The 25,740-nt window shown below is 34.0% G+C and overlaps 4 protein-coding genes across 5 annotated transcripts; 2 read left to right on the plus strand and 2 right to left on the minus strand.

The window, feature by feature from the left end:
* Positions 1-1,085: 1,085 nt before the first annotated feature.
* Positions 1,086-11,790, minus strand: LOC105218184 (uncharacterized). Of its 2 annotated transcripts, none has more exons than XM_011193605.3 (3): positions 11,514-11,790; positions 2,722-4,344; positions 1,086-2,651 (listed from the first exon to the last, which is right to left on the minus strand). In XM_011193605.3, exons 2-3 carry the CDS (start codon positions 4,254-4,256, stop codon positions 2,354-2,356), a joined length of 1,833 nt encoding a protein of 610 aa, XP_011191907.2. In that variant the 5' UTR covers positions 4,257-4,344; positions 11,514-11,790; the 3' UTR covers positions 1,086-2,353. The 2 variants fall into 2 exon arrangements, with proteins under 2 accessions (XP_011191907.2, XP_011191908.2); XM_011193606.3 differs by lacking the exon at positions 11,514-11,790 and adding an exon at positions 4,483-4,880.
* Positions 11,791-12,544: 754 nt separating this feature from the next.
* LOC105218183 (ATP-sensitive inward rectifier potassium channel 15) lies at positions 12,545-16,100 on the plus strand. Its single transcript, XM_011193604.3, has 7 exons — positions 12,545-12,953; positions 13,693-13,757; positions 13,825-13,946; positions 14,806-15,201; positions 15,330-15,436; positions 15,503-15,842; positions 15,909-16,100. The coding sequence occupies exons 1-7, from the start codon at positions 12,754-12,756 to the stop codon at positions 15,954-15,956; spliced, it is 1,278 nt and encodes a 425-aa protein (XP_011191906.2). The 5' UTR covers positions 12,545-12,753; the 3' UTR covers positions 15,957-16,100.
* A 38-nt stretch (positions 16,101-16,138) lies between these two features.
* Positions 16,139-18,602, minus strand: LOC105218182 (uncharacterized). Its single transcript, XM_011193602.3, has 5 exons — positions 18,293-18,602; positions 18,073-18,231; positions 17,880-18,018; positions 17,003-17,823; positions 16,139-16,933 (listed from the first exon to the last, which is right to left on the minus strand). Exons 1-5 carry the CDS (start codon positions 18,480-18,482, stop codon positions 16,335-16,337), a joined length of 1,908 nt encoding a protein of 635 aa, XP_011191904.2. The 5' UTR covers positions 18,483-18,602; the 3' UTR covers positions 16,139-16,334.
* Positions 18,603-18,911: 309 nt separating this feature from the next.
* Positions 18,912-22,882, plus strand: LOC105218181 (Golgi phosphoprotein 3 homolog sauron). Its single transcript, XM_011193600.3, has 5 exons — positions 18,912-19,586; positions 21,056-21,183; positions 21,669-21,787; positions 21,855-22,030; positions 22,105-22,882. Exons 1-5 carry the CDS (start codon positions 19,368-19,370, stop codon positions 22,351-22,353), a joined length of 891 nt encoding a protein of 296 aa, XP_011191902.1. The 5' UTR covers positions 18,912-19,367; the 3' UTR covers positions 22,354-22,882.
* The last annotated feature ends 2,858 nt before the right edge of the window (positions 22,883-25,740 follow it).

Below are 25,740 nucleotides of genomic sequence, written 5' to 3' on the forward strand. Positions count from 1 at the left end.
TTTACATTCTTCTGCCATCTCTGGGAAATATGAATATATAGAGGTCATATTTCCGCTGAACAAAATCGAATTTCGAACGCTGGACTCTTTCGAACTCTATTTAATAACGAACTTAAACAAATATTGTTGTTGTTGTTGTTGTAGCCGCAGAAAACATTCCGCAAATAATTTTAAGAATGGTGCTGATTTGACAGGCCTTGGCCGGAATCGTTCTGTCCACGTAGACCCTCTTCTTCTGCTTGACTGGCGTAGACACCGCCTACACGGTTATAGCCGAGTCCACAACAGCGCACCACGCATATCTTCTTTTGGCAGTTTGACGCCAATTGCTAATACCAAGTGAAGACAGGTCCTTCCCCACCTGGTCCTTCCATCGGAGTGGAGGTCTCCCTCTTCCTCGGCTTCCACCAGCGGGTACTGCATCGAAAACTTTCAGAGCTGGAGTGTTTTCGTCCATTCGAACAATATGACCTAGCCAGCGTAGCCGCTGTCTTTTTATTCGCTGGTCTATGTCTATGTCGTCGAACAACACATACAGCTCATCATCTGCGTAGACCCGTCTAACCTTAAAATGGATTGCTATTGGCGTTAAACACCTCTTGACCTTACAAACATACCAAAACGAAACCGCTCAAGCAGTTCGAAATAATTTGAAGAATTTTATTTCGAACTGCTATTTTTTATTTATTTTTATTTTAAAGTCCTTAGCCGTATAAAAATCTGGGTCCGTTCTGTTCCTATTGGTTTTAACCACTTCTTGAACTTGGAAACATCCGCTCCATATTTTTAAATAATAAACCAAGTTTGAGTTTACTGCTATTTTAGTTGTATTTTATATATACATAAATATTTTTTTCAAAACGAGTTTAAACAATTGTATTTATAATAAATTCAGTTTTACAGTCATGGATATGTAAGTACAGCTGAACACTGTGACTGCAAATTGTATATTGTACTTTCTCTGCGATTTCTTTGTATTTGCCGACATTAGCAATAATTACATATACATATTTATATTAAACTTCCAGCAACAAAAAGTAACAGCTACAGGGACAATGTTATTAACAATAATTTGTTCACATACATATTTACAATCAATTGATTTATAAGTTTTTTTTTTATTGAATATAACAAAGAAAAAAATAAATAAATAAATCATTAAGGATTCGAAGAAAGGTGTTATGCCTTAGCTGGCTACATGAATAGGCATGATGTAATGATATAGAGAGAGAGAGAGTAGAGAGCTCATAGATGCACGAATGTCGGAATTGTTATAAATAGAACTACATACATTTATGGGCAAAATAAATAATGAAATTAGCTATAATCATAAAACTAGCGCTTTGTTTTTACATTTAAATGAACTAAACGAAAATTCTATGAATTAATATAGTAACAAGCGTATAACATAGCTACATATACAGATACATATATGCACATTTTATATTACGTACAATTTTAATAGATTTATATTCAACATTAAACTAAGCTACCAGTTAACTAGCATAAATACTATTTTCGCAAATGCATTTTGTGTGCACACAACCAGTTGGCCAATTGCAGCACTTAAGTGTGTAGACTCGTGCTTTGAGCATGAATTTACACTTAAGCGCCGCTTGCCGACTGGCTACAACAAAATATCACCGTAACACATAACTGCTGCTTAATACTATTTTGATACCTCATCATTTACAATATAAATTAAAAACAAAAAAAAAAGAGTGTAAGCTTTTCTCGCTTGATACTGCTGCTTTGTGCATTACGCCCGTCTCACATCATTTGGAGTTTTTGTTTGTTGCTATTTTGATTCTCGTATTCACTGGGATTGTCTTATATGTATATATTTATTTATGTAGTAAATTTGTTTAGCTTAGTTTTGTTGGTTTTGCGTTGGCATGCTTTCGGTTTGACGGTGCCTACGGTGACGTTGCATATTGTTGTAACAGTTCAAATTCGCTGTTACACGGCTTAGTAATTCTGTCATGCGATTCGGTATTTTCAGCAGTTGTTGACGTCGTTGACGTTTCGTGCATGCGTCGTTGCTGGCACAACTACTGCTTTGCGTGTTCAATTGTTCCACTACAGTCGAGTGTTGTACATATGTAACGAATGTGTTTGCATGCTGCAGATCTTCGAGATCGACAAGGTCGTGCAACGCCTCCACCGATACCACACGCATATTCACTAAACCGTCAACAAAATTACTCCCCACACCACTGCCATCACCAACATTTACGCCAAACGTAGTAGCATGCAACATGATGCGACCAGCATCACTGGCGCCAGCGGTGGCACTCACTGCATTTGTGCCGGTCACAATGGCGGCCCGATAATTGGCCGCGTTTAGCGGACACTAGGTATATGTGAGTAGTCTTTCGTCGAGTAGTTTCACGCGCAATTTCTGTTTGTAGTGGTACTCTTTAAGGTAGGATTTTAGGCACACTGGCAGCTCCAGTCCGGTTACACCGTCGTAGGTGGTGTTCGATACAATGGCGGCGCGTGCCAACTGCTGCAAGGAGAATACTTTTTTGCGGTGGAATGGTACGGTCAGCATTGGCTCGAAGAACATAACACTGCCGGGATCTTTGTAATGCTCCAACAAACCGGTCACTGTGGATGTGCTGAATACGGCTGGGTCATGACTGTCGAAACTAAAGGGATAAATTGAAAACCGTGTTAATATAAAAATCATCAATTTTGTACGAAATATTAATGACTTACCTAAATTTGTGGCCACTCTGTTCGATGCGCGCATGTAATGAACGTCCGTACTTGCGGAATGTTACCGAGAACAGGTACTCCTCTTGCGCAGAATCGCGGAGCAAAAATGTGCCCTCAGGCTTGCCCTCCAGCAAGCGTTCAGCCTCATAGCGATCCATTTTGCCCCAGTAGAAACTCGAATTGAAAATACGCTCCAAATCTGGCACGAGGTAGTGTACAAAATCGATTTGTGAATGTACAATGGGCGATGTCGCTGTGGATAAGACACGTGCGGCTTTCTTCGTCGCTGAAGTTTGTGGCATATTTGTGTGCTCGTGAACTTCACCATCTCTTTGCTGATTACTGCTGCATTTTTCTTCGCCCACTAAGGCGTTTTCGTTTCTAATACCGCTTCGATTCGCCGTTGTCGGTACACGGTCTGCAGACTTGCTTGTCGTCGCCGTCACAGTCACCGCCGGTGTTGCTGGTGTTGGACAAACCACTACATTTATGGAAGAGATTATCAAATCTTTGTTGGACGCCCAAAAGGCTAGTTGATCATTTGTTGGTGGCTGCGCTGTGTTTGAGGTAGTTATCGATACGGGAGTTGGAGTATGTGAGGTGGAAGTTGTCATAGAATTAACGTTACTAACAGCACTATCACGTTGAAAGCTGGAAGAGCTGGGCGTGGGTAGTGACATTCTGACATCGCTGCTGGCCGGCCGGAATTGCTTCTGTCGTAAATGTTCTTCAGCTGAGACTGGCAGCATTTGTGTGTTGTTTCGGGAATGATTAGAGCTGCTATCGGTGCTATGATTATTGTTGTTGCTATTTGATAGACGCGTCTTACAACTGCTTGAGGATGAGGATTCCAGCATGCTCTTGAAATTCATGAAAGCCGACTTGGCTTTTTGACGACGACTGCTTGCCGTTGACCTGCTTTGAGTTACAGCAGTGTTGTCTTCCGCTACCTCGTAGTACTCAACATTGCCAGCACCATCCGCTTCCTGCTCCGCCAAAGGTTCCGTAATGCGTAACAAATTTAAATTATTCGGTAGTGACGTTCTACTGTTGTTGGTGTTGTTATTGTTCAACATTGAATTAATGGAGCTGCCTGCAGCTTCCACAACACCAGCACTTTCTGTAGTATGCGTTAACTTATTGGAATTTGTGTCCACCAAGTTTTGTTGTGCATTATCCATCTCTGACGGTGAATGTGTTTTGAAATGTATTTTTATAATAATCTGACCGGATGAACTGCTGGTCACTGATGACAGATTTGAACTCTCGGCTATTGAATCGCTATCCAAACGCAAAATCGGTAAGAACTTATCACCGTAGACAGCAGCGACGTTATTGCTGGTCAGTGATGCTACTGAATTTCTATAGATCTTGTTAGATTGTTCACTATTGGCAGGTGAAGACGATTTGGGAAAACGTGAAGAATGACGATGAGACGAATGTTTGGATAATTTAGACGATGTTGTTGTTTCTTTAATTGAGCTCTTGTTACCGTTGGTGAGGCCAGCAGATAATTTGCTGGAACGGTGCCCCATCGGAAGATATTTATACAAGTTGATAATTTTTATCTATTTACATGCATATGTGTGTAAATTAATGCGACGCAACAGAATCAGAAGACAACTGCAATATAAAGAGAATTGATTGAATATATAGAAAATAAGTTAATTAAGTTATAAAAAAAATGTTTAAATTCGTATCTTTAATTTTTTAGAAAACCATCACTTGTATAATTTATTGTATAACTCAGATTTTATTTACATTAACATTTACGTTGTCTGCATACACGATGTGTTAGTTGAGCGCCGCACACTTTTTTATTTCGTTTTATTAAATTTTATTTAGCAATGCAAATTGTTTAACACACCCCAGAGAGATCAGCACACTTGTGCGGCGAAAGCAAAAGCGCGAATGCCTTTATAGCACTTTCAGCACTGCTACGTGCTTCTAAATAATTAAAATCAATTCTCCCATAAACTTATATTTGTTATCAATTTTCAGCGAATTTCACACTCTTCACCATAAACACAAGCGCACACAAGTTTGAAATTAGATTTACTTTTCACTTTCCAAGTACGCTGCTCACATGCATATTCATCACATATTGTTGGCGCTTTTGTGGCGCTCATTCATGAAAATGCTAGGAATTAATGTGGTATTAAGGTGCACACACATACACACATGAACAACCACAATAGATAGCAAAACTACAGAATAGTACAATAACAATAATTTGTATAATTATTTCATTATTTCAAGAAATATACTTACATATGTACACATATTATTCAATACTAAACTGAAACGTTTTCTTGCAATTATTTTGTGAGCAAATTAATTTTTACGAAACTCAATCTTTCGGTGATTTACAAATATACGTAAGCATACAATTATTACTAATTGTTCTATAACAGCTGCTTGTGTTTAAAAGAATACCCGCCGTTAGAATGACCTTTGTACATACATACATAGAAATTATATATTGAGTAAGTGTGCATATTATTTCAAATGCCTCCAGATACTACATTTCCTTTAAGACACTCATGATCACAATGACTGTTTGAAATGCTTATTGTTGTAGTTGTTGGCTTGCCAACACAAAACAAAAAAAAACGACAATGAGTCTGCAATACGCAGAATTTCAGCGAAAATTTCAAAAGGCTGATCCCTCGAATTTCTTGATCTTCGATTAATCTTTTTTTTTTATTGCGAATATGTGAGTGAGTCCAACGAACAATGCGACAGTTGGTTCAGCAGTTAATAATTTCAATTTCGTAGAATAATATTGTGATGTGGTGCATGCTGCTGACACCAGCCAACCAACCAACCAACCAACCAACTAAGCAACCGTCATCAGTACAGCAGGCCCAACAACAATATGCCGTGACTCACACTCAATGGTTACCATCTGCTGTTGGACGACGGTTGGTTGGCGTTTACCATTAAGTGTCTGCTGCTGCTTGCTATGCTAACAATACATGAATATAATACTACAAAACTGCAAGTACATACATATGAGTATATCAAAGAAGCGCACCCAGCAGGGAAAATATTTAATAATAACTCGTGGTGGTGGACTTTTGGTCGATTTCTGTTTGCATCTGTCGTTAGTACACACTTCGGAGAACAACATAATTATTGTAAATTGATTGTTGTTTGAGCATCTGGAAACATGTCTCAAATAATTTGAGGAATGCAGCCTGGATGACAATTCTTGGGATCCACATTCGTGCCGGTTATGGAGAACCGAATGTTGATGATGATTAAATTGATCGATCGAGTTAGAATAGATTCCTTTCGATTAGAGTTAGGCCTAAGGTCGATTAGACTAAAGCAGTTAATATATCAATTGTAGTTATTGACGGTAAAAATCACTCCGGATATCAAAATTAGTCAGTAAGTCTAAGATCTTCCTTCGCTCTTTTTAAAAAATCTGTATCCCCTTATAAAATTCAGTTTGGTTAACCAAATTAAATTTCCTACACGCAAATATTGTAAATATTTTTAAGTTGCAGAAAGCCATCAAGTATTTCATCATATCTTTTAATATAATTGGTCTATTGAAAGGGCGGTGTCAAATCGCAATATCAACATGCATACATACATACATATATACACACATACGATATGTACAATAATATTATATGTTATGTTATCTTATGTTTAATATGCATCTATGATATACAGACATTTTACAGTTATCGTTCTTGTCGTAAGTACAATATTTATGCGCATGATGTCGTTTACCCGTGCTCACTCACTCACCACTTTCAACCAGAAATACTTCCGCAGAAATGTATTTAATGGATTTTTCCGTTAATGCTTCCTACAATTTCCTTGTAAAATTCTGGTCACTTAACGCTTTCACACAAAACAAAATTCGACTTCAAACAGTGGTCGGTCGGTATGTATGTTTGCATGTGTGTGTGCGTCTATCTGTGTGTGTGTGCATATCTGCATTTTGTTTGTATGCCGCTTTGCAGCTACGAGGAATTCATATGAAATTTCAAACCCACTTCATTTTCTGTTTCTGGAATACGAATGTATTCTATAGAAAAGTAAATGATGTGTTGTTATTGTGTGTGTGTGTGTGCTATTAACGTGCAGTTGGCTGTGTGTGTGTACTTTTGAAGGCAGAATGTTTGAGTAAAAGAAAATTTCTTGGGAACACAATCAAGCGTCATTGCACAATTTTCGGAAACGAATTCAAATATACACATACATACATACATTTACACTTAAAACCATATTTGAGGAAAAAAAAATTATAAATACAATTTAATAAAAATAAGTTCTTCCACACAAAACAAAAATTACACAAAAATTTTTTCATGAAACCACTTTTCAATTCTTTGGATTTCACGATTCATTGAATAAAGCCCCGTATTATCCAGTTGAAAAAATCGGTCAATGTGTCGGTCGAGTTAACGCGAAAATTTGGTTTGAAATTTTTTTCATTTTAAAATATAAACGGAATTTCACATTTTATACGCCACTTTACTCGTGTTGTTAGGCGACAAAAATTCTAATGGGTCATTCTGCTGTTAGAGTAACGACTCATTTAGCACGCTGCATTAATCAGTTATTATCACTAAACATTCCACATCTACATGAAGAAATGGTTGCTACAGATGTAAATAAACACACAGTGACAACAACAATCACTAGAATTTACAACAATAATCGACCGTATGCCTCGTGCTGCGTTTTAACTGTAAAAGACCTTGACAAACATACCGGAAAATCGCTTTGATATCCTTTCCGTGAATGACTGCATGAATACATACACACAGTACGAGTGGTGAGTGTGAGCGCGTTTGTTTGTAATAAATGAAAAAAACTACGACCTAGTTAGGAGTTAGTAACTTACAGTGATTTGTACACAAAGTATATAATACAAATATACATAAGAATCCAAACATTTTGAAAGTAAGCCAAATATTTAGACACAAGCATGTGATTATTTCATACAGAATCTCGGATACAATGTGCAAGTATGTAAATATCAATATCTCGCTCAATTCAACTGTTGAACTGTTCCAAAAATGAAAAAAATTTGATACAATAAAATTCGTCAGTCGACAAATACAAATATTTATCACCAGCTATGTACATGCACACATACAGATGTTACATAAGCGTGGCATTCAGTTAATTAGTTTTAACTGGAAATTAAAATTACTTCTGTATCTCATCTGTATACATATGTACATACTTTCGTATATCTATCACGTACTTACAACAACGACAACGACAGCCATCTATTTTGTAGCAGTGATTTCGCAAAATAATTTAAATTGACATACGCCTGCGGAGGGCAGGTGGTTACAGCGAAAATGTTGTTTGTGTTGTTTGGGTATTCCAGGAAACTCTCATCCAATTTTGTGTGAGTTTGTATGTAGCTCGTTGGTGAGTGCGTGTTGGCGCAAAATTCAAGCGAATCGTTAATAGTATTGCACGGATTCTTCTTGGAACTTGTTATAATGATAAAAAGGAAATGGTGTTGAGTATATCAGTGTGCAGCTTTGTGTTGTAGAAACATTTGATATAGCTTAGTACATTCGCACTGAAAATATTGGAATATTGAAAACAAATCTTTATGAAAATATACAAGTAATAATTTATGTTGATGCAGTTATGTAACGGAAAATATTATTAGTTTTCTATTAAAAGAATCGGTCTTCATATTTTTCAAATCTTTCAAATCTACATACTTCCATAACACGAACTTCTGTAACTCGGAAGATCTCCATAACTTGAACTTCTGAGTTGGTTTCAAAGTTTCAAACAAATTTCTTTCCATAACTCGAACTTCTATAACTCGATGTTCTCCATAACTAGAACTCTTGAAGTGGCAATAGAAGTCAAATTTCATACAAATCTCCTTCCATAAATCGAACTTTTCGACCAGGGCTTAATACAAAATTTAAAATTTTACTATCGAGGCAGAATTTTAAAAGAGTCACTCTATATCGTACGGAGGCGAACAAAAAATATGATATTACACCTACGGATTGCATAAATCATGTAACAAAGGCATGGGATACAGACGTCAAGAGCCAAACAATTGCAAACTGCAACCAACAAAATTACAAAAAAAAAATGTTTTAACGTATGAACTTAAACTTTATGCGAAATAATTAAATAAAACTGTATTTAAAACTATATTTTCCAGCTTTTTGAAAAATTGTATGTTTTAATGAAAATTCTATAACTCGAAGTCTCTCAAACTAGATGTTTTTCTGTGGATTATGGTTAGAGAAACTCCACTGTATAACGCTGTCATCTCTCTGTATTCAATAAATAGTGCTGTCTTATAGAATTGCTAAACTTTATCATGTTAAAAGGTCGCATGCGAAAAATTTATGGGTATAATCATAGGTATTTTCAGAGCAAACAAAACCCCCAAATCGGTCGATGCTTCTGAAATTAAAACTAAGCTGTCTTTCTTTGGAATCTGTTATCAAAAGCGCTTTGTCGTTTTTCTTGGAAGCTTGCCTATTAGATGCAAAATGTATATACACACATTCTACGTAGTATGTACATAAATATTTGTATACATTTCTTACTTAAGCACTTTGTCGATTTCTAGGAAGCAATATCTATTCGATCGCATAACCTTAATATTGTAGATTAAATGCATAATAAATTGACGAAGGCCATTCATCGTACGTACATAGATAGTACACGTTTCACTTAATAATGAAAATGATAGAAACACGGGTATGTACATATGTTTTCGTAGTACACACTTAACAATCAAGTTACACTACTGCATGTACTATTTATGAATACACTTCGGGATAATTTGTGCCAAGAATTAAAATAAAACATATACACAATTAAATTTAATTATCTTGTGAAAAACAAGTTAGTTTGTAATCTGTATACAAAGAAGTATAAGTATAATATGTACACCATAAGAGAAACCTTGCGGTCCAACGTTTTCGTTTAAATATTATGGTCGGCAATTCAATTATTAATACAATTCTGAATAACAATGTATGCAAATTTTTCCATTTAATTTGTGGTAATTATATTTGAATTCCAATTTTATTTTGATATATTTTCCAATAGAACAACTTCATAGTAATATTGTTATGTACGCATATGTACATATTGTCAATAATAATTTCTGATTAAACAGATTTCGTAGAACGATTTGCGTATAATACAATATACTCATAATAATTCTCTATGCGATAACAAGTTGTTTTTCTAGGAAATAGTTTATCTAAGTATGAAACAATGTAGCCATGAACGCTTGACATACATAGTATCTACAAACAGTAAACATACCAATACGTCTTATCAGTGAAGTAGGCGGGTTAATAAACTACAAGCACTTTACCCTATTACATATAAAGTTATTACTCATAAATATACTTCATATTTTCGTAGAATGAAATTTACAGGTTTTGTACGAAGAAAAAATTAATAAATGAATTTAATAGGAATTCCCTAACAAGCTTGGCGACTATCCGGGACTTTTATGAATGTATTTTATTTTTAAAATACCTGCATGAACTTAAGCGGTGTGGTAATAGAAAATTGCTCATTACGTGGGACTTCCTAATAATTAGCGCGCACGAGTCACGAGTATTGTACCTATTAATAGTATGATGTCACAACCGATGACAAGCCTCCACCGTTTTGCATGTTGTTAACGTGTTGGAACAATCCACATTCTTGCAAGTACTAACAAAGTTATTTTAAGAAAATGTTTTTTGTGGTTGAGTAATAAACGTTTACAATTGCAAATATATTTACCTATACGACGTTTAAGCGGATACACATACAAACAGATGTACATTTAAAATATATATATTCATATAGGAAGCTAATGTATGATTGCGTTTAAATACACCTGAATTAATGTAGTAAGCCACAATTCGTGGAAAGCGAAACAAATATTTGCTGATCTAAGTAGCGACAAATAAAATTAACGCGAAAATTTATTTTCTTTATTTTTTCAATTTGACATTCACTAATTTCGCTTCCATTATAAATTCACAGAAACAATTAAAAATTTCCCACGAATCGAAATAAAACAACATGAAGTGTCTGGTTTTGTATTTTTTCTCTGCCGCACGCTGATACTCATATAATACAATACATACAACAATAAACACACTCGCACACCTTTTTCAAGAGTTGGCAACCGTGAGTCAATTCTCAGCTGCTCTTGGGCTCTCATTTTTTTGATTTGTTTCATTTGTATGTTTATACACAGTCACACACACACTACGCTGTACGCCGTACATTGCCATTGAATAAGTGGCGCTCAGCTCTATCCGTTGGCCACACGGCACCCCGCGTATTTTGCTCCCATCATTCACACTTTACCAAGTATTTATTTTTCGTACTGTATTGTTGTTTGTGTTGCCTTCGCCGTAATACCATGCCGTGCTCACACAACGCTGTGTAATTTGTTGTTGCCTCTGGCTGTTTTTGCTGTTGTCTTGTCTGTCACTTCTGAGAATTCGGTCTAAATTAGAAATGCGCTTCTCGGAAATTGGTATCTGAATGCGTCAATAATTTTTGCTTCTTTTTTGGCCGTTTTCTGCCTTTTGATCAAAATTTCTTGGAATATTTCTATTCAAATAATATTCGATATTTAGTGTACACAATTTTTAATCATACCACAAATTCATTTCGCGATTTTCACTACACAAATATGTACTTGTAATGTTTCCATTTGCAGCACATTCGTAGAAATCATACCACAATTTATCACAATATAAATACAACAATGTTGCTCAAAGCGAATTTCACGATTTCTCAGTATTTACCTGTATGAATTATGAATTGCACTCAGCTTCTCTTTCAACAATAAGTATATTTTTTAAAATTGGATTTTTTTTCGTATACACGCACAAAAAACGATTTTATTCAATTCACTTGAAATTGGTTTATGTTTTAATTAGCACCTTATATTCGTGTTACTTAGACAAATGACAATATTTAACTAAATGCAATTTCCTGCTTTCACAATATTTCAATATTTATCACTGCTGTGAATTTAACCAAACGCCATACTTGCTGGCACTGAAAACTGGTACTAAATTTGGAAAAAGGGAGACCGATTACACTCAGGGTTGCATTTAAAGAAAAAACCCCGAGTTGACAGCGTTGCCAGTTGTATGAAATTGTACGGTCAACAGTGTTGGTCAATGCCGAAAAATAGTGCTTGCGGAAGTATTTGACTTTTAAATGTCAAATAGTTTTGTTGTACTGTAAAACCGTTAATTTAAATTTAACATAACTGGTTTATGAATAATAGATGACATTTAATTGATTTTAATAATGTAAATGATGAAAAATTTGGCTTTAGTATATAAATTAGTCAATAATTATAATCAAACATTTTGATATAAGAAAGTAGTGACCCCACCGAGTTGCTTGGGTCATAGCTTAATTTGCACAATAATCGGTTCTACGTTAGTGGAATTTTATTGGGCCAAGAACTATCCTTTTGCCGATCTAAACCTACATATTTGTTTAGTAAGAAATAGTTTAATCTCTTTTTCTTTCATAGAGATTGGTTCTTCCAAAAGCTCTCACGGATGGAGGAGGTGAAAAACGGAAGCAAATATATAGATTAGAAATAAAAACAAAACTACATAGACAAGAATTATTTTATTTAAAACAGCTCAAATGAATTTACACACAAGACACGATCAAAAACACAGTCTTTCACATGCGTAAATCGCTTTTAGTTTTCTACGTATGTATGTATTGTTGTTTTTAGATAATACTATTTGCCTAGTACAATAATCTGGTTATCAACAAATGTACGAAATGTATGTCTTGAAGACGACTATAATCTTGTCAGACCTTAGTTTGCGTTTGTAATTTCGACAACAAACAACGCCAAGCAGCAGCCACAGCAAGACAAGTGCTGATCGTGCGTCTTTGTAGCTGATTTAATTTAATTGCCTTCAATTGGATTTGCAGCTTTATCACAGCCTGAGTGGGGGTGGACAATTAAACAGACAGTTTGTTATATAAACAGCTGAAGCAAACGAAAGCATGGAACAAGCCGATAATCCACAAATACGCCGTTCTATATCGATGCCGGTTAAACCGCGTCCGATTGAACCCAAATCACTGAAGCGCTCAGAGGAAAAGGAGCGCATCAACGATTCCGGCGATTATTATCCAGAAAGTCCGATTGTGCAGCGGCGCAAGAGAAGCGATTTGGATGGTCACATAAGCCGAAGTGCAAACAAGTGAGTATGACTTAATTAATATAAAACAATTTTAGTTAAACCAATGACATACATACATATAAACATAATTAATATACATGAGTTTAAATATATATATATATGTACTCTAACTAAATTAATGTCTCATTTTTGAATTTAAATCATGGTGTTTAATCAGTTTATCTGCCAGTGAGTCATGCATGCTAAGTTTTAAAGCGCAGATAAAGTGGGCATCAACATCAGCAACCGAAAATTTCACATTTTATCGCTTTGTTCCACTAACTTAATGTTTACTTAGATAATAGAGTATAGTATAAGTGATAAATTACATAGTCCAACCACAACGTGTATGATTTTCAGCATTATTTTTTATTAATACTGATTTTGCAATATAATGCGCTAGCGATTGTTTTAGTGTACCAGGAGGCGAATAGCAAACATGACTCCACGGTCACTGACATGCAACTGTAACTAAGTCATGTTTTATCTAAGTACCTGTGTGCATATGCAACAAGTCAATATATGCACATTTATACAAATTTATGGTAGAAAAAACATTTCACAATTTCTGACAAGTTTGGCAAATATTAGTTTGTGGACTTTGGCGCGATGTGTTTTGAAATTCATAATCAACACAACGTATTAGACGTATGACACATTTTTTAAGTGATTTATATGTACAAATATGTACGTATGCACCGTTATTTTGTGCCAGATTACCGCTTACATCGATGCTCTAATAATTTGTTAATCTTTGCAGTGTGCCTTGTGCAAGCGATTGGGTTGGTAGTACGATTGAATTGAATCGCGATTGCCGTTATAGTGGTAAGTTGCAAGATTTTCTTCAACTCTCGATTTCAAAAAAAACTAATATATCGCTTTATGCATGCAGATCCCATGTGTTCGCGTCATCGTCATCATCGTGTCATTGAGAAGAGTGGCCATGAGAATGTCAGTTTTCGACGTATACCACAGAAATCCTGGCGTTATGTGCGTGATTTGGTAACAACAATGGTAAGCGCGTTAACACGTTTAATCCCCAAGAAATGTCTTACAACAGCACCATCAAATATGAACAACACCATAACACCAGCATCAACTAAATTAAGTTTTGAACAATCGGATTTAGAGTCATGTGCGGATGAGGATGCATACAGTGATTCGGACACAAAGCAAAATAACAAAAGTGGAAATTTTCGCATTTAAACGTAGTATGCCATAACAAATTGCATAAATTTAAATTTAAAACGTATAGTAATAACTAAACTAAATAACATAAGTCACCATTGTACAAATATATGTATGTATGTATATTTATGTATATTGTATGTTCTGAATTTTATGTGCATGTATTTTTTGTATATACATATGTATATAATTATAATTTTCAATAATTTAATTTTTATCCAAATACTAGCCAATTTATATACGCACAAATACTCAAACAATATGTATACCGTTATTTGCACTAACGTTAAGTTATATCATTTGTTGAAATAAATCACCATTAATACACTAATTCATAGTTTTTTTTTCTTCTTATTACTAAAATTGCAGCATAACAGCAAATATATGCTATAAATATCAAAAATAATCTAAAAGGCACCGTATTTTTTAAAGGTTATGTGTATGTATGTATGTAATATACAACAATTTGGCTCAAACCATTCACGGATTAGTGCATTGCTCGTGTAAATAGTACATATCTTACAAAGTTGATATATTTACTAGCACCGATTTCAAATTTAACAGCATTTTTTTGAATCAAAATTCAACTGACGATTTGCCAGTAGCAACCACTATTGATTTGACACTAACTAATTAATTATACATTTATATACGTATATGTATGTATGTGTGTGCACATGCTTAGATTGAACTAGATTGGAAGTATATGCTGACGATTTTTGTTGGAACCTACTTCTTCACATGGTTCTTCTTCGCCTTGCTCAATTATATGGTTGCCTACTCGCATGGCGATCTCATGTTTGACGAAGTCACCGGCGAACGTTTGGGCGAGGGCAAGGAACCATGTATTAAGGGTGTTTATAATTTCGTCTCGATGATCATCTATTCGGTGGAAACGCAAACGACAATTGGTTTTGGCGAGAAATACGCGAGCGATGAGTGTCCGGAAGCCATATTTTTGTTCGTTATGCAAATGATATTGGCCATTGGCATTGAAGGGATGCTTGTCAGCATGGTATATGCGAAGACAGCAAGGCCGGCAAAGCAAATAACGAAATTGAAATTTAGCGACAAAGCGGTGGTGAGTTAAGAATGCAATTAATGGTGTTTTTTGATTAAATTTGGCGGAATTTTTGACATATTCCACGCAAAAACTCCTTTTCACTAGCAATAATGCATTTTCATTATTTCTATTTTTATTATTTCCAGATTTGTTATCGTGATGAAAAACTGTGCCTGTTGTTTCGTGTTTGCGATCCACGTAAGCAGCAAGTGATTGAGTCGAAAATACGCGTATATCTCATAAAGAACAAAACGTAAGATGTGCACGCTTCTTCTCAATGTAATATAGTCCTTTAATATTTTCAAAAACATTTTTTTAGCACACGCGAAGGTGAGTTCGTGCAAACACGCACTGAACTGAAATTGGATGGCTATGGCCAGCAAATTATTGTTTGGCCAGAAATTGTCTGCCACTGCATAGATGAGACTAGTCCTTTGCACTATTTGAAGTCGGCCAAAGATTTGAATGAAGCACAATTTGAATTGTATGTGTCGATTGTGGGTTGTTCTGCCGCAACCGCAATGGTGACGGAGGCACGCACCTCCTATGTGCCATGTGAGGATATTTTCTGGGGACAACGCTTTGTCAACATTATCAGCTACGATACACGCAATGAACGCTATGTCGTTGATTACAGTAATTTTAATACAACCATATCGGTAAATTTACAAGTTGCATACAAATGTTAGGTTAGGTGAAAAATTAATAGCATATTCTGTGTACAGGTTGACATGAAAACTATCGAGAAGGCTTGCTTGGAGAACGAGGAATAAACACGATTTGTGTTGCTTATAAATAATTATTAAATATGCATATTTGTTGGAATAATATTTCTTTACATTTTTCAAACTCAATTTATTAACTGGCAAAACTTTGAATTTGCACTAATAAAGTATATAATTAACATAATCATTTAATTATTAATTAGTAAATATTTATTTCTATATATGTATGATTTGTGTTTGGCAGCATAAAGTCTTTTTCGTGGAATTATGCAATAAATGAAATACAATTTATATTCAATAAGTTTCTACTCAGTGCGTTTTCTTAATTCACTACATTAGGTTATGAGAAAAAATATTTATTACTACGGATCTTCCAGATCGAAAAATATTTTAAATAAATTACTTTTAAACAAATAACGAAATTACCTACTTCTTCTCCATGATTTGCTGTAATTGTGCTTTCAGTAATTCATTTTCATCTTTCAAACGCAAAAATTCGTTGACAAAGGGATCGGTCTGCAGCAGATAGCCGAGTGCATCACGTATATCTTCGGTTGTGTTCATTTGACGTGCCCAAATGTCAGCCATTTGTGTGAAAATTTGCCACTTATTTTGTTCGGCGTTAAATTTTATTTCCGATTCCAGTTTTTGTATGCGTGTATTCATTTCCGAGCGCAGCTCTGCTATGTGTTGTAAAATATCCACTTGTGTACCACTAATTTTCAGTGGTTGTATATTATTATTTTCGTTGATTATTTCTGTTTTTTGTTGTATTTCGAGTTTCTTAATTTTTGCGATATCTATCGGTGTATGATTCGGTGTGCTATTATAAGCATTAATCGGTTTACGCAGTGGTCCCTCTACCTCAAAATCCATTTCCACGTTTGAGGGATTTTCTTTGTCGCTTTCACAGCTCACATTGTTTTGCTGTGGTATGTGTGAGGATTCCTCTTCTTCAATTTGTTTCAAACTGGTAACGATTTTAGAAATGCTATTGCGGTCGCGTAGTGGAGCTGTCGTTATTACTAAGAGTGTATAAGAGTATATGTAGTTTGCATTAGAAAAAAAATACTTAAAGTATAATGTGTACTTACCCATAAATGGTTTTTTGCCGTCCTCAACATTTTTCCTGCGCGTACTTACATTATCAAAACTCAGATTTAATTTCCCATTCGACATATTCTCACTAGATTTTTCATTCGATTCATCAAGGTTCTCATTGCTAGCGTTGAACTTCGATAGCGTTGAACGCGTATCATCGGCTTTTGGCTTTGATTTGTGTCCCAATGAATCCCAATCGAAACTGTCGCGCCGCATTGTGAAGCGTGCCGACATGCGATCCAATTTATTCGCCTGGAAATCTAAGAAATCGCAAAACGAGTCGCGTGGGCGCATTGCTGCTGTTGTTTTTTGTTGTTCACCAAGGCTTTCCGTTATACTATCGGTATTATTAGCTATTGTGCCGCTGAAACTTGAGGTAGTGCTACCGTCATCTTCCGGCAGCGGCACAAATGAAAGTCTCGTAATAGAGCAATCATGTACTTTTTTAGTGGCCAAGCATTTTTTCACACTCCGTATATCATATGAGATCAGTTCACCTTTTAAATTTCCCACACAGAAGTATGTGCCGCAACCACTCATTGCTACCGTAGACAAAGGATGCGGATGATTCAGTTTTATTTGTGCTGTTCTGCGACGCGTGTCGAAAACATTAACAATACAATCATAGCCGACACTTATTAGAGAATCGGGTGTTGCAGCGGACATGCATAAATCGCGACAAGGTGAAGCATGTGCATCATTTAAATTGAATATTTTGCGTTTAGTTTGCAAATCATAAACTGTAACAGCGCCTTTAAATGAGGCTATTGATAGCTGAAAACGCTTGGTAGGATGAAAACGTGCCAGCGTTGAACTAATGAGAATAAAAGTTAATAGAGAGTAAAATCAAGTACGCTTGCAATTACTTACTTGCCGTCTATATTTACGCTATCAACTTTTGTCTTTGTTTTGGTGCCGTAGATGTTGATTTGACCACTTTCAAATACAGAAGATATATACTCATCCGTACCGTTGTAATCCAAATACAAAACGCTATTACGATTATTCTCTATATAAAACAGACATTAATGATAAATTTGGTGCAGGTAGTTTATATACTAACCAGCTTTGAAACGGTGTATCAGTTCAGTGTTTTTATAGTTGTATATGCTAACTTGACCATTAACCCCGCCAAAAGCCATTTCTTCCAGCGATTGCTTTGCACAGGCGACACTGTAGACATTTCCTATATTTAACTTGCGCACTCGTTGTATATCTAAATCTATGTATAAAACATTACTTATTTGTAAATAAAGTAGGAAACATTAATATCGGATACTTACTCTGGTTGCCTTTATCCTTAATTCGCATAATTTCTAGTCCCGACTTTTTGTTCACCTCTAGGAAAATACGCTGGCGGGCGTAGAATTGAAAATCAGTTGTTTCCCCATTTGCATGCTGATAAATCGACTTTGTATCCAAATTACTAAAATCCGAGAGCACGGTAGTTTTTCCCGTCGAAATTAAATACATTTCTAATGTTTATTTATGTGCGAATCTTAAAATAGATATTTTGAATACAGCAGCACACCAATTAAATTTCAATTTTAAACATTAATGTCGATTTCGGTGGTACTCGTCACGCAGCGACAACTAGTGGCAATTTTGTTGCACAGAAAGGGAAACACTGGCAGTATGCGGTGATGCCATTTATACGAATGTTAAATTTTATTTCTATTAATAATTCTAATTAGAATATCATATATATTATTATTATTATTATTATTGCAACTTAACTGAAATAAAGAGAACATTTTTTTGCAATAATACATGTATTATAAAATCGGTATAAAATAACAGTTGTCGAAGTTGTGTATACACCTGTTTTGTTGTAGGCGTTAATAATTTCCAATCGACACAGCTGTTGTGGACAGGTTTTTATTTATGAATTGGCATTACTGGCACAAAAAAATATCTGTCGTGGAAAGCAAATGTCAGAAATTAGAGGAGGAAAAAATTTACGACGAAAATTATTTTTTCCTCTATCGAATCGTAAATATCGGTAAAAAAATCGTATTATTGTGTTTTTCTGCAAAGTATATAGCAAATTTATATTCAATGTATAAAAATAAAGAAGTTTAAATTGCACAAAATAACAAAATAAAAATTAAATAGATAAAACTTGTTACAGTGAAGTGAAGTGACACAAAAGCAACATAGAAACGGAAGGAACAGTAATAACAGCAACAAAGAAAAGGTGTAAAGCGAAACGTAGCGGAGCGCCACTTCAGCAATTACTTACGGATGAAGTGACAAATGAAATTTGCGTATATTTCTATGAAAAATATTAAGTAAACAGCGACATATATAAAAATTAATTGAAATCTTCTTTGCAACAAATAATATATAACATATAAAATGAATCGGAGTGATGGTTTGGTGAGACGAGCCGTTAAAACACGGGATAATGGAGCTGAAGGTGGTGCCGCTGGCCTAAATGCAAACACACCGGACGACGATAACGATTTGAATAATAGCAATAAAGATCAAGAGGACAATATAGATGATGGTGATTCCAAACAGACACGTCTAACACTCATGGAAGAAGTGTTACTGTTGGGCTTAAAAGACAAAGAGGTAAATGGTTGCGTTGTGGCATTAGCGGAATTCTCGTGATTTTGGATACAACTGATAAATTCTATAAATTGCGCATGCTGTTAAATTTTTCTTAATTTTCCAGTATTATACAAATGACTGTAGATTTGTGGTGTTATCTGAATAACACTAGCACTTAACAATAACAATTGCGCTAAAGCTAAAGCTCAATACTTCGTTTATGTGCCAAGAACACGTTCTTCACTTAGATTTGCCGTCTTTTTATCTATCTACATTTAATTTTTCAAACTGTTATGGCAATGACGAGCTACTGCTACTACTTTCATTAACATTTGATGCGGTGGCGGAACAGTTTTGTATTTGTAGTTACCTCTCTGTTTATTAAGCGTGCTAACATTCAACGTAGGCACATATTGTGTCTTTGTTTTTATTTTCGCAGCCTTTTGTGTTTTTTGTATGAACTTCACTGTGATGGAATGTACCTATCTATGCACTTTGGCACGCTAATAGCTTCTATTCAATATCAGTTTAAAGTAATGATTTCTGCAGTGAAATTATTCTATAAATGTTCTTATGTTTATTTTTAGAATTTTTACTAATATACTTGATTAGAACCATTTTCTGACTAATCGGCGTTTGGCCACAATAACGCACATAAATTATTGTTTAATCATAATAAAACAAGAGTAAAAAATTATCAATTATAAATTATTTTTCAAACTAGAAATGAATTGAAAAATCAAAAAATCTTTTAAGACGGACAGAATTCGGATGCTAAAGAAAACCCCCACATACATACATATATAATTTATTAGTTTAATATCTACATAAGTACATATTTGGTGCCCAAAGAATTTGCAATTATTTATCAAAAGACGTGAACAGTAAACGTTATATGCACAAAAAAAAAAGGAATGAGTTGCGCTCTTTCTTATCATAGTATACGTATTTCGTGTTATCAGCAAACATACACAACTAGTCGGATATGCTTCCCAAAAATTAAATTTTTAAAATAATGATTGATGGACTACCTCTTACAATTTCGTCAAGTTACTTATTTCTTTAGATAAAGAGTGGAAGTTGCCATGTTAAGGCATTAAATATTACTTGGAAAATATCTATTGCTATTATTATTTATTGTTGCTATTTGCATATGTATGCAGGAATATATACATTCCTATTATTCTATTTACTCTTGTGTTCGGTAACATATTTTAATTAATTTAAGTAGTTCCTATTGTTTAAACTAGCATTGTGATTATAACAATGCTTTCGGTTCTTATCACCAACATTCCACTTCCGCATTTCTTTAACGCTCACTCACTTTGAAATCTAAACATGAATTTACACATGGGAACGAGTGTAATTTGGCGTTTGAGAATATAAAAAAATATATCTATAGTATAGGGAAGATTTAAAATTTGTATTTGAAAGTATTTTTGCGGCCTCTAAATTTTTCATTAATTAATATATGCTTGCTTCATTTATAGGGTTACACATCTTTTTGGAATGATTGCATATCGAGCGGCCTACGTGGCTGCATTCTCATTGAACTTGGTTTGCGTGGACGTGTGATGATGGAGAAGACGGGTATGCGTCGCCGCAGTTTGTGTTCCAGGTAATACTATAAAACCGCACAACGAAAAACAAAATTAAAAACAAAATAAAAAAAATTAAAAAGAAATAAAAAAATTATTTAAAAACATTCAAAAAAAATTAAAAATTAAAAAAAAAAATTAAAATTAAAAAAAAAATAAAATAAAAAATAAATAAATAATAATGAAAAAATAAATAAAAAAATATATTAAAAAAATAATAAAAATTAATAAGAAAATAATAAAAAAATAATAATAATAAAATAAATAAAAAAATATATTTAAAAAAAATAAAATTTTTTTTTATTAAAAAAAAAAATTAAAAAAAAAATGTAAATAAAAATTAAAAAAAAAATAAGAATTAAAAAAAAAAAAATATTAAAAAATAAATAAAAAATAATTAATTTATAAAAAAATTAAAAAGAAAATAATTATAAAATATATATAAAAAATAATAATAACTACTAATAGCAAGTAAAACATTAATATTACTAAATTCGATTTGCAGAAAACTCATATTGAAATCAGATCAGCCGACCGGTGATGTCTTGCTTGACGAAGCGTTAAAACATATTAAAGAAACAGATCCACCAGAGACTGTGCAAAGTTGGATAGAGTATTTGAGTGGTAAGAGCATAGAAATGCACAAGCAGCCAAAAAATATTTCTTAATAAAAATTTTAATTAATTCCCAGGCGAAACATGGAATCCCTTAAAATTGCGTTATCAATTGAAAAATGTGCGTGAACGTTTGGCAAAGAATTTGGTGGAGAAGGGCGTGCTGACGACAGAGAAACAAAATTTTCTACTCTTCGATATGACGACACATCCGCTATGCGACAATGTGGTCAAATGCCGTTTGGTGAAAAAGGTGCATATTACCGGCATTTATTGTTTAAATAATATTTACCATAAGTATATGTTTTAAAATATTCTACAACACAGATACAAGACGCCGTACTTTCCAAATGGATCAATGATCCGCAACGCATGGATCGACGCATTTTGGCCTTAATATTTTTGGCGCATGCTAGTGACGTCATCGAGAATGCATTTGCGCCGCTAAATGATGACGATTACGAATTGGCCATGAAACGTGTGCGCGAATTGTTGGACTTGGATTTTGAAGCGGAGGCGGCCAAACCGAATGCAAACGAAATACTTTGGGCAGCATTTATGGCTTTCAGTAAATAAGATCCTGTTAATTATTATGGGATTGAATGATGCGCCAAACACGCTATCTGCCAATGCCACTTTTATATATATACATACATACAAGAAGCATACATACACAATATAGTTTACACAACCAAGTAGACAAAAAAACCAACAAATGGATTTTTCTAACATATGAAAATAATTACTATCATAAATTTATATTATAAATATGATGTATTTTATTTTTTTTTTCTTGCGTAATGTTGCATATACATACTTTTCCATTATTTACAATTGTTGTGAAAGATAAAAATTTAAATTTAAATAATAATAAATATACAGCTATACATAGACACATATAATAAATGAAAAAAAAACAATAACAATTTTGAAATAATGGAAAAATAAGAAAATTAGCAAGGTAAAACATGCATAATACATAGTATTTTAAAATGTGGTCAATAATATTAGCATTGGTAATAAATGACATATAAATATTTGAAAACACACAAACAAATCAGCGACGATAAATGCAAGTGTACTAAAACGTTAGCTACAAAAACAATAGACATTTTATATAGCTAATAACGCATACATAAATGTGTATGTTTAAAGTAAATGAGGTGAATTTCACAAAAATTACAATTAAAACATTAAATTAGTAACATTTGGTGGACTGTGCGCACGTCATCTATTTTTTGTTTTTGTAAAAAAATCTTTATTAAATTTGTACCATTTGTTGCGGTCTAACAAGAAAAAAGATTTGGTGCGTTTTGAGGGTTTGGAAATACAAAAGCAAAACGTTTGTGGATTTTAACTCAATATGTCTGTGTAGTAAGTCACCAAAAATGTTAAGCATAGTTAATGCAAAGTCTACATATAAATGTGTAAATTAAAAAAAATTAAAAAAAAAAACAAAAACGAAAAATTTAGCATATTATGTAAGAGCTGAATAACGAACGAAAACACTGCAATGTTATTAGTAAGTCCAACATTGCACAATAATTTGCTGTTTACTAAAGCTAATATTGAAATTATGCCGTTTAACGTTTTTTGTTGTAAACACTTGACTTGTGGTTTTGTATTAAAAAATATTGTTTTTTTTAACTATTATTTTTGCAGATTTAATTGAAAACCACTGATTGCCGGATTTCAAATTGGCTGTACTTTGTTTTTGGAAATTCACTATATGCACTTTAAGTTATAAAGAAATACAAATAAAAAAGAAAATTGTTCCATTTTTGAAAACTAATTACATTTAAGCGTATATACAATTTATTTTCGAAATAAATTCATATTTTAACTTGAAATATATGTATGTAATTGCTATTGAGTACTTTTATGGGTAAATGCAAAAAACAAAAAAAAAAAACAAAGTGAAAACATTTATGTGCACTTTGTAAAAGCTAACACTAACACAACAACAACAACAATAACAATAGCCAAACACACACACACAAAGAAACGAATGAACGAGAGACTTGCAACGCAGCCACGCAGTTGTTTTGAAAACTTGTTTATATAGCTAAATATATATATAACTTTATGTATATGCAAGTACATATATACATATAAATATATGTATGTATGTAAAAATGAAAATGCAGCCACACAGTGCATTCACAAATACAGTAACAGATCAGATATAAACGATTGAGTTGAAAATTGAAATATAGCAATAAACTTGTCTTGTCTCTGCATTAACGAATATATGATTTATGTAATAAAATTTCATTTGAATGGGACCCGTACAGTTTATACATACTGTATGGAAAATATTTAATTTTCTTATTATTTTGCTGCGTTTTTGTTGTTGTTGTAACGATTAACCAGCCCTGCCGAGAACGGAAAGCACAAGTCTAGTTGTCGGTCGAGGTCAAGTAACGGGAGGTGCAGGAAATATGCTGTTTCATTGGGGTCGGACCAATGCGATAGGGGTGTTAGTTGAGTTGGGTTCTACGGTTCTATGTTACCAAGGACTGCTTTTCTAAACCTGTTTGGATCGGTAAGTACTACTTTGCTCTGCTTTCCTGCCTACGGAGTAACGTTAAAATATTTTAGCAGTTTATTTGGATATCCATTTGATTTGTAGAACATTTTAATGGCCGGCAATTAGCGCAACTCGCCCGATTTTTGAATGAAAATGCACTGTAAGTTAGCTACAACTTCAGGTGCCTATTTTTAAGTACACATTTGTATTAATTTATTGTTTAAACAGCTGCTGCTGTGCTGACTTTTTCCTTACCATAAAATATTAAAATTTTATTTTCAACCAAAATATGTTTTGCTCAGCGTTCGTTACTCCGCAGCGAAATGTTTATGCAAGTGTTTTCATTTGCTCAGGTAAGAAGTGGAAAAAATGTAAGCAAATCGTCAACAAAGTGTTGGTTAATTGCTGTAAGTGTTAAATAATTTTTTGTTGTTGTACATTTCAAAATTAATAGTTGTACTTAAAATAGCACAACAATGCGGTTGTGATTGAGCGCTAACATTTTGGTACGACTTTACTTGAAACGTGCAAGTGGTCTGGCTTGAGAATTTGAATACGCTACAAAAGTAACTAAAAAGACGTTTGTTGTTGTTGTTTACACCGACAATTTTTAGTGGTAAAGTTTAGAAATACCGTTATATACAAAAAATATATAAATTTATTTAAACTTCCCTTACTAAGTTAGAGAGACTTCGAGTTATGGAAGGTAATTTGTCTGAAATTTGACTTCTATTGCCAAATGAAGAGTTCACGTTATGGAGAGCTTTAATTTATATAAATTCGAGTAATGGAAGTTCAACTGTATATCGAAGATAAGCTTATTCAGTTCTTAAAAAACTGTTGAAGCTTATGTCCGCAGAATTTTTGTTGTTAGTGTAATCGAAACGTCTACAATTTCCGCATCAACATCATAATTTGGCTCTACAGCTCTCTGTGTGCTTTGGCCTGCTGGAAAATACGCCTCCAAGCTGCTCTGTCTTTTGCGGTCTCTATCCAATTTTCCAGTCGGAGCTTCTTCAGATCTTTGTTGAATTCCTCCTTCCATCTTGATCTTGGCCTTCCTGTTGCTCTGTCGAAAAAAAGAGTTTTATAAGAGATGCGAACGATCTATTTGCAATTTCCGCATACTAAAGAGTAATAGGATCCGTAATAGTAAGACAGGTTACTGTAGCCACGACATTCGAATCTATTACTTTAACTGTTCAAGCTCCAACAAAGCATTTTTTCGAATAATTTTTGTTACAACAACAATATCAAACCTTTTAAATAGCCACAAACCGCTTTGGATGAAACGATACATTTCACACAAGAGCCGGTTCGACACCATCGGAATTGACTCTGATTTTATCCTACAATCTAACCGTTTTTTAGACGATCTAAGCCTGACGATCCAAGGTGCGATCTTCAAAAAGGACTGTTTTTCATAGTATAGG

Source organism: Zeugodacus cucurbitae, chromosome 3 (genome assembly GCF_028554725.1).
Source record: "Zeugodacus cucurbitae isolate PBARC_wt_2022May chromosome 3, idZeuCucr1.2, whole genome shotgun sequence".
Taxonomy (NCBI): Eukaryota; Metazoa; Arthropoda; class Insecta; order Diptera; family Tephritidae; genus Zeugodacus; species Zeugodacus cucurbitae.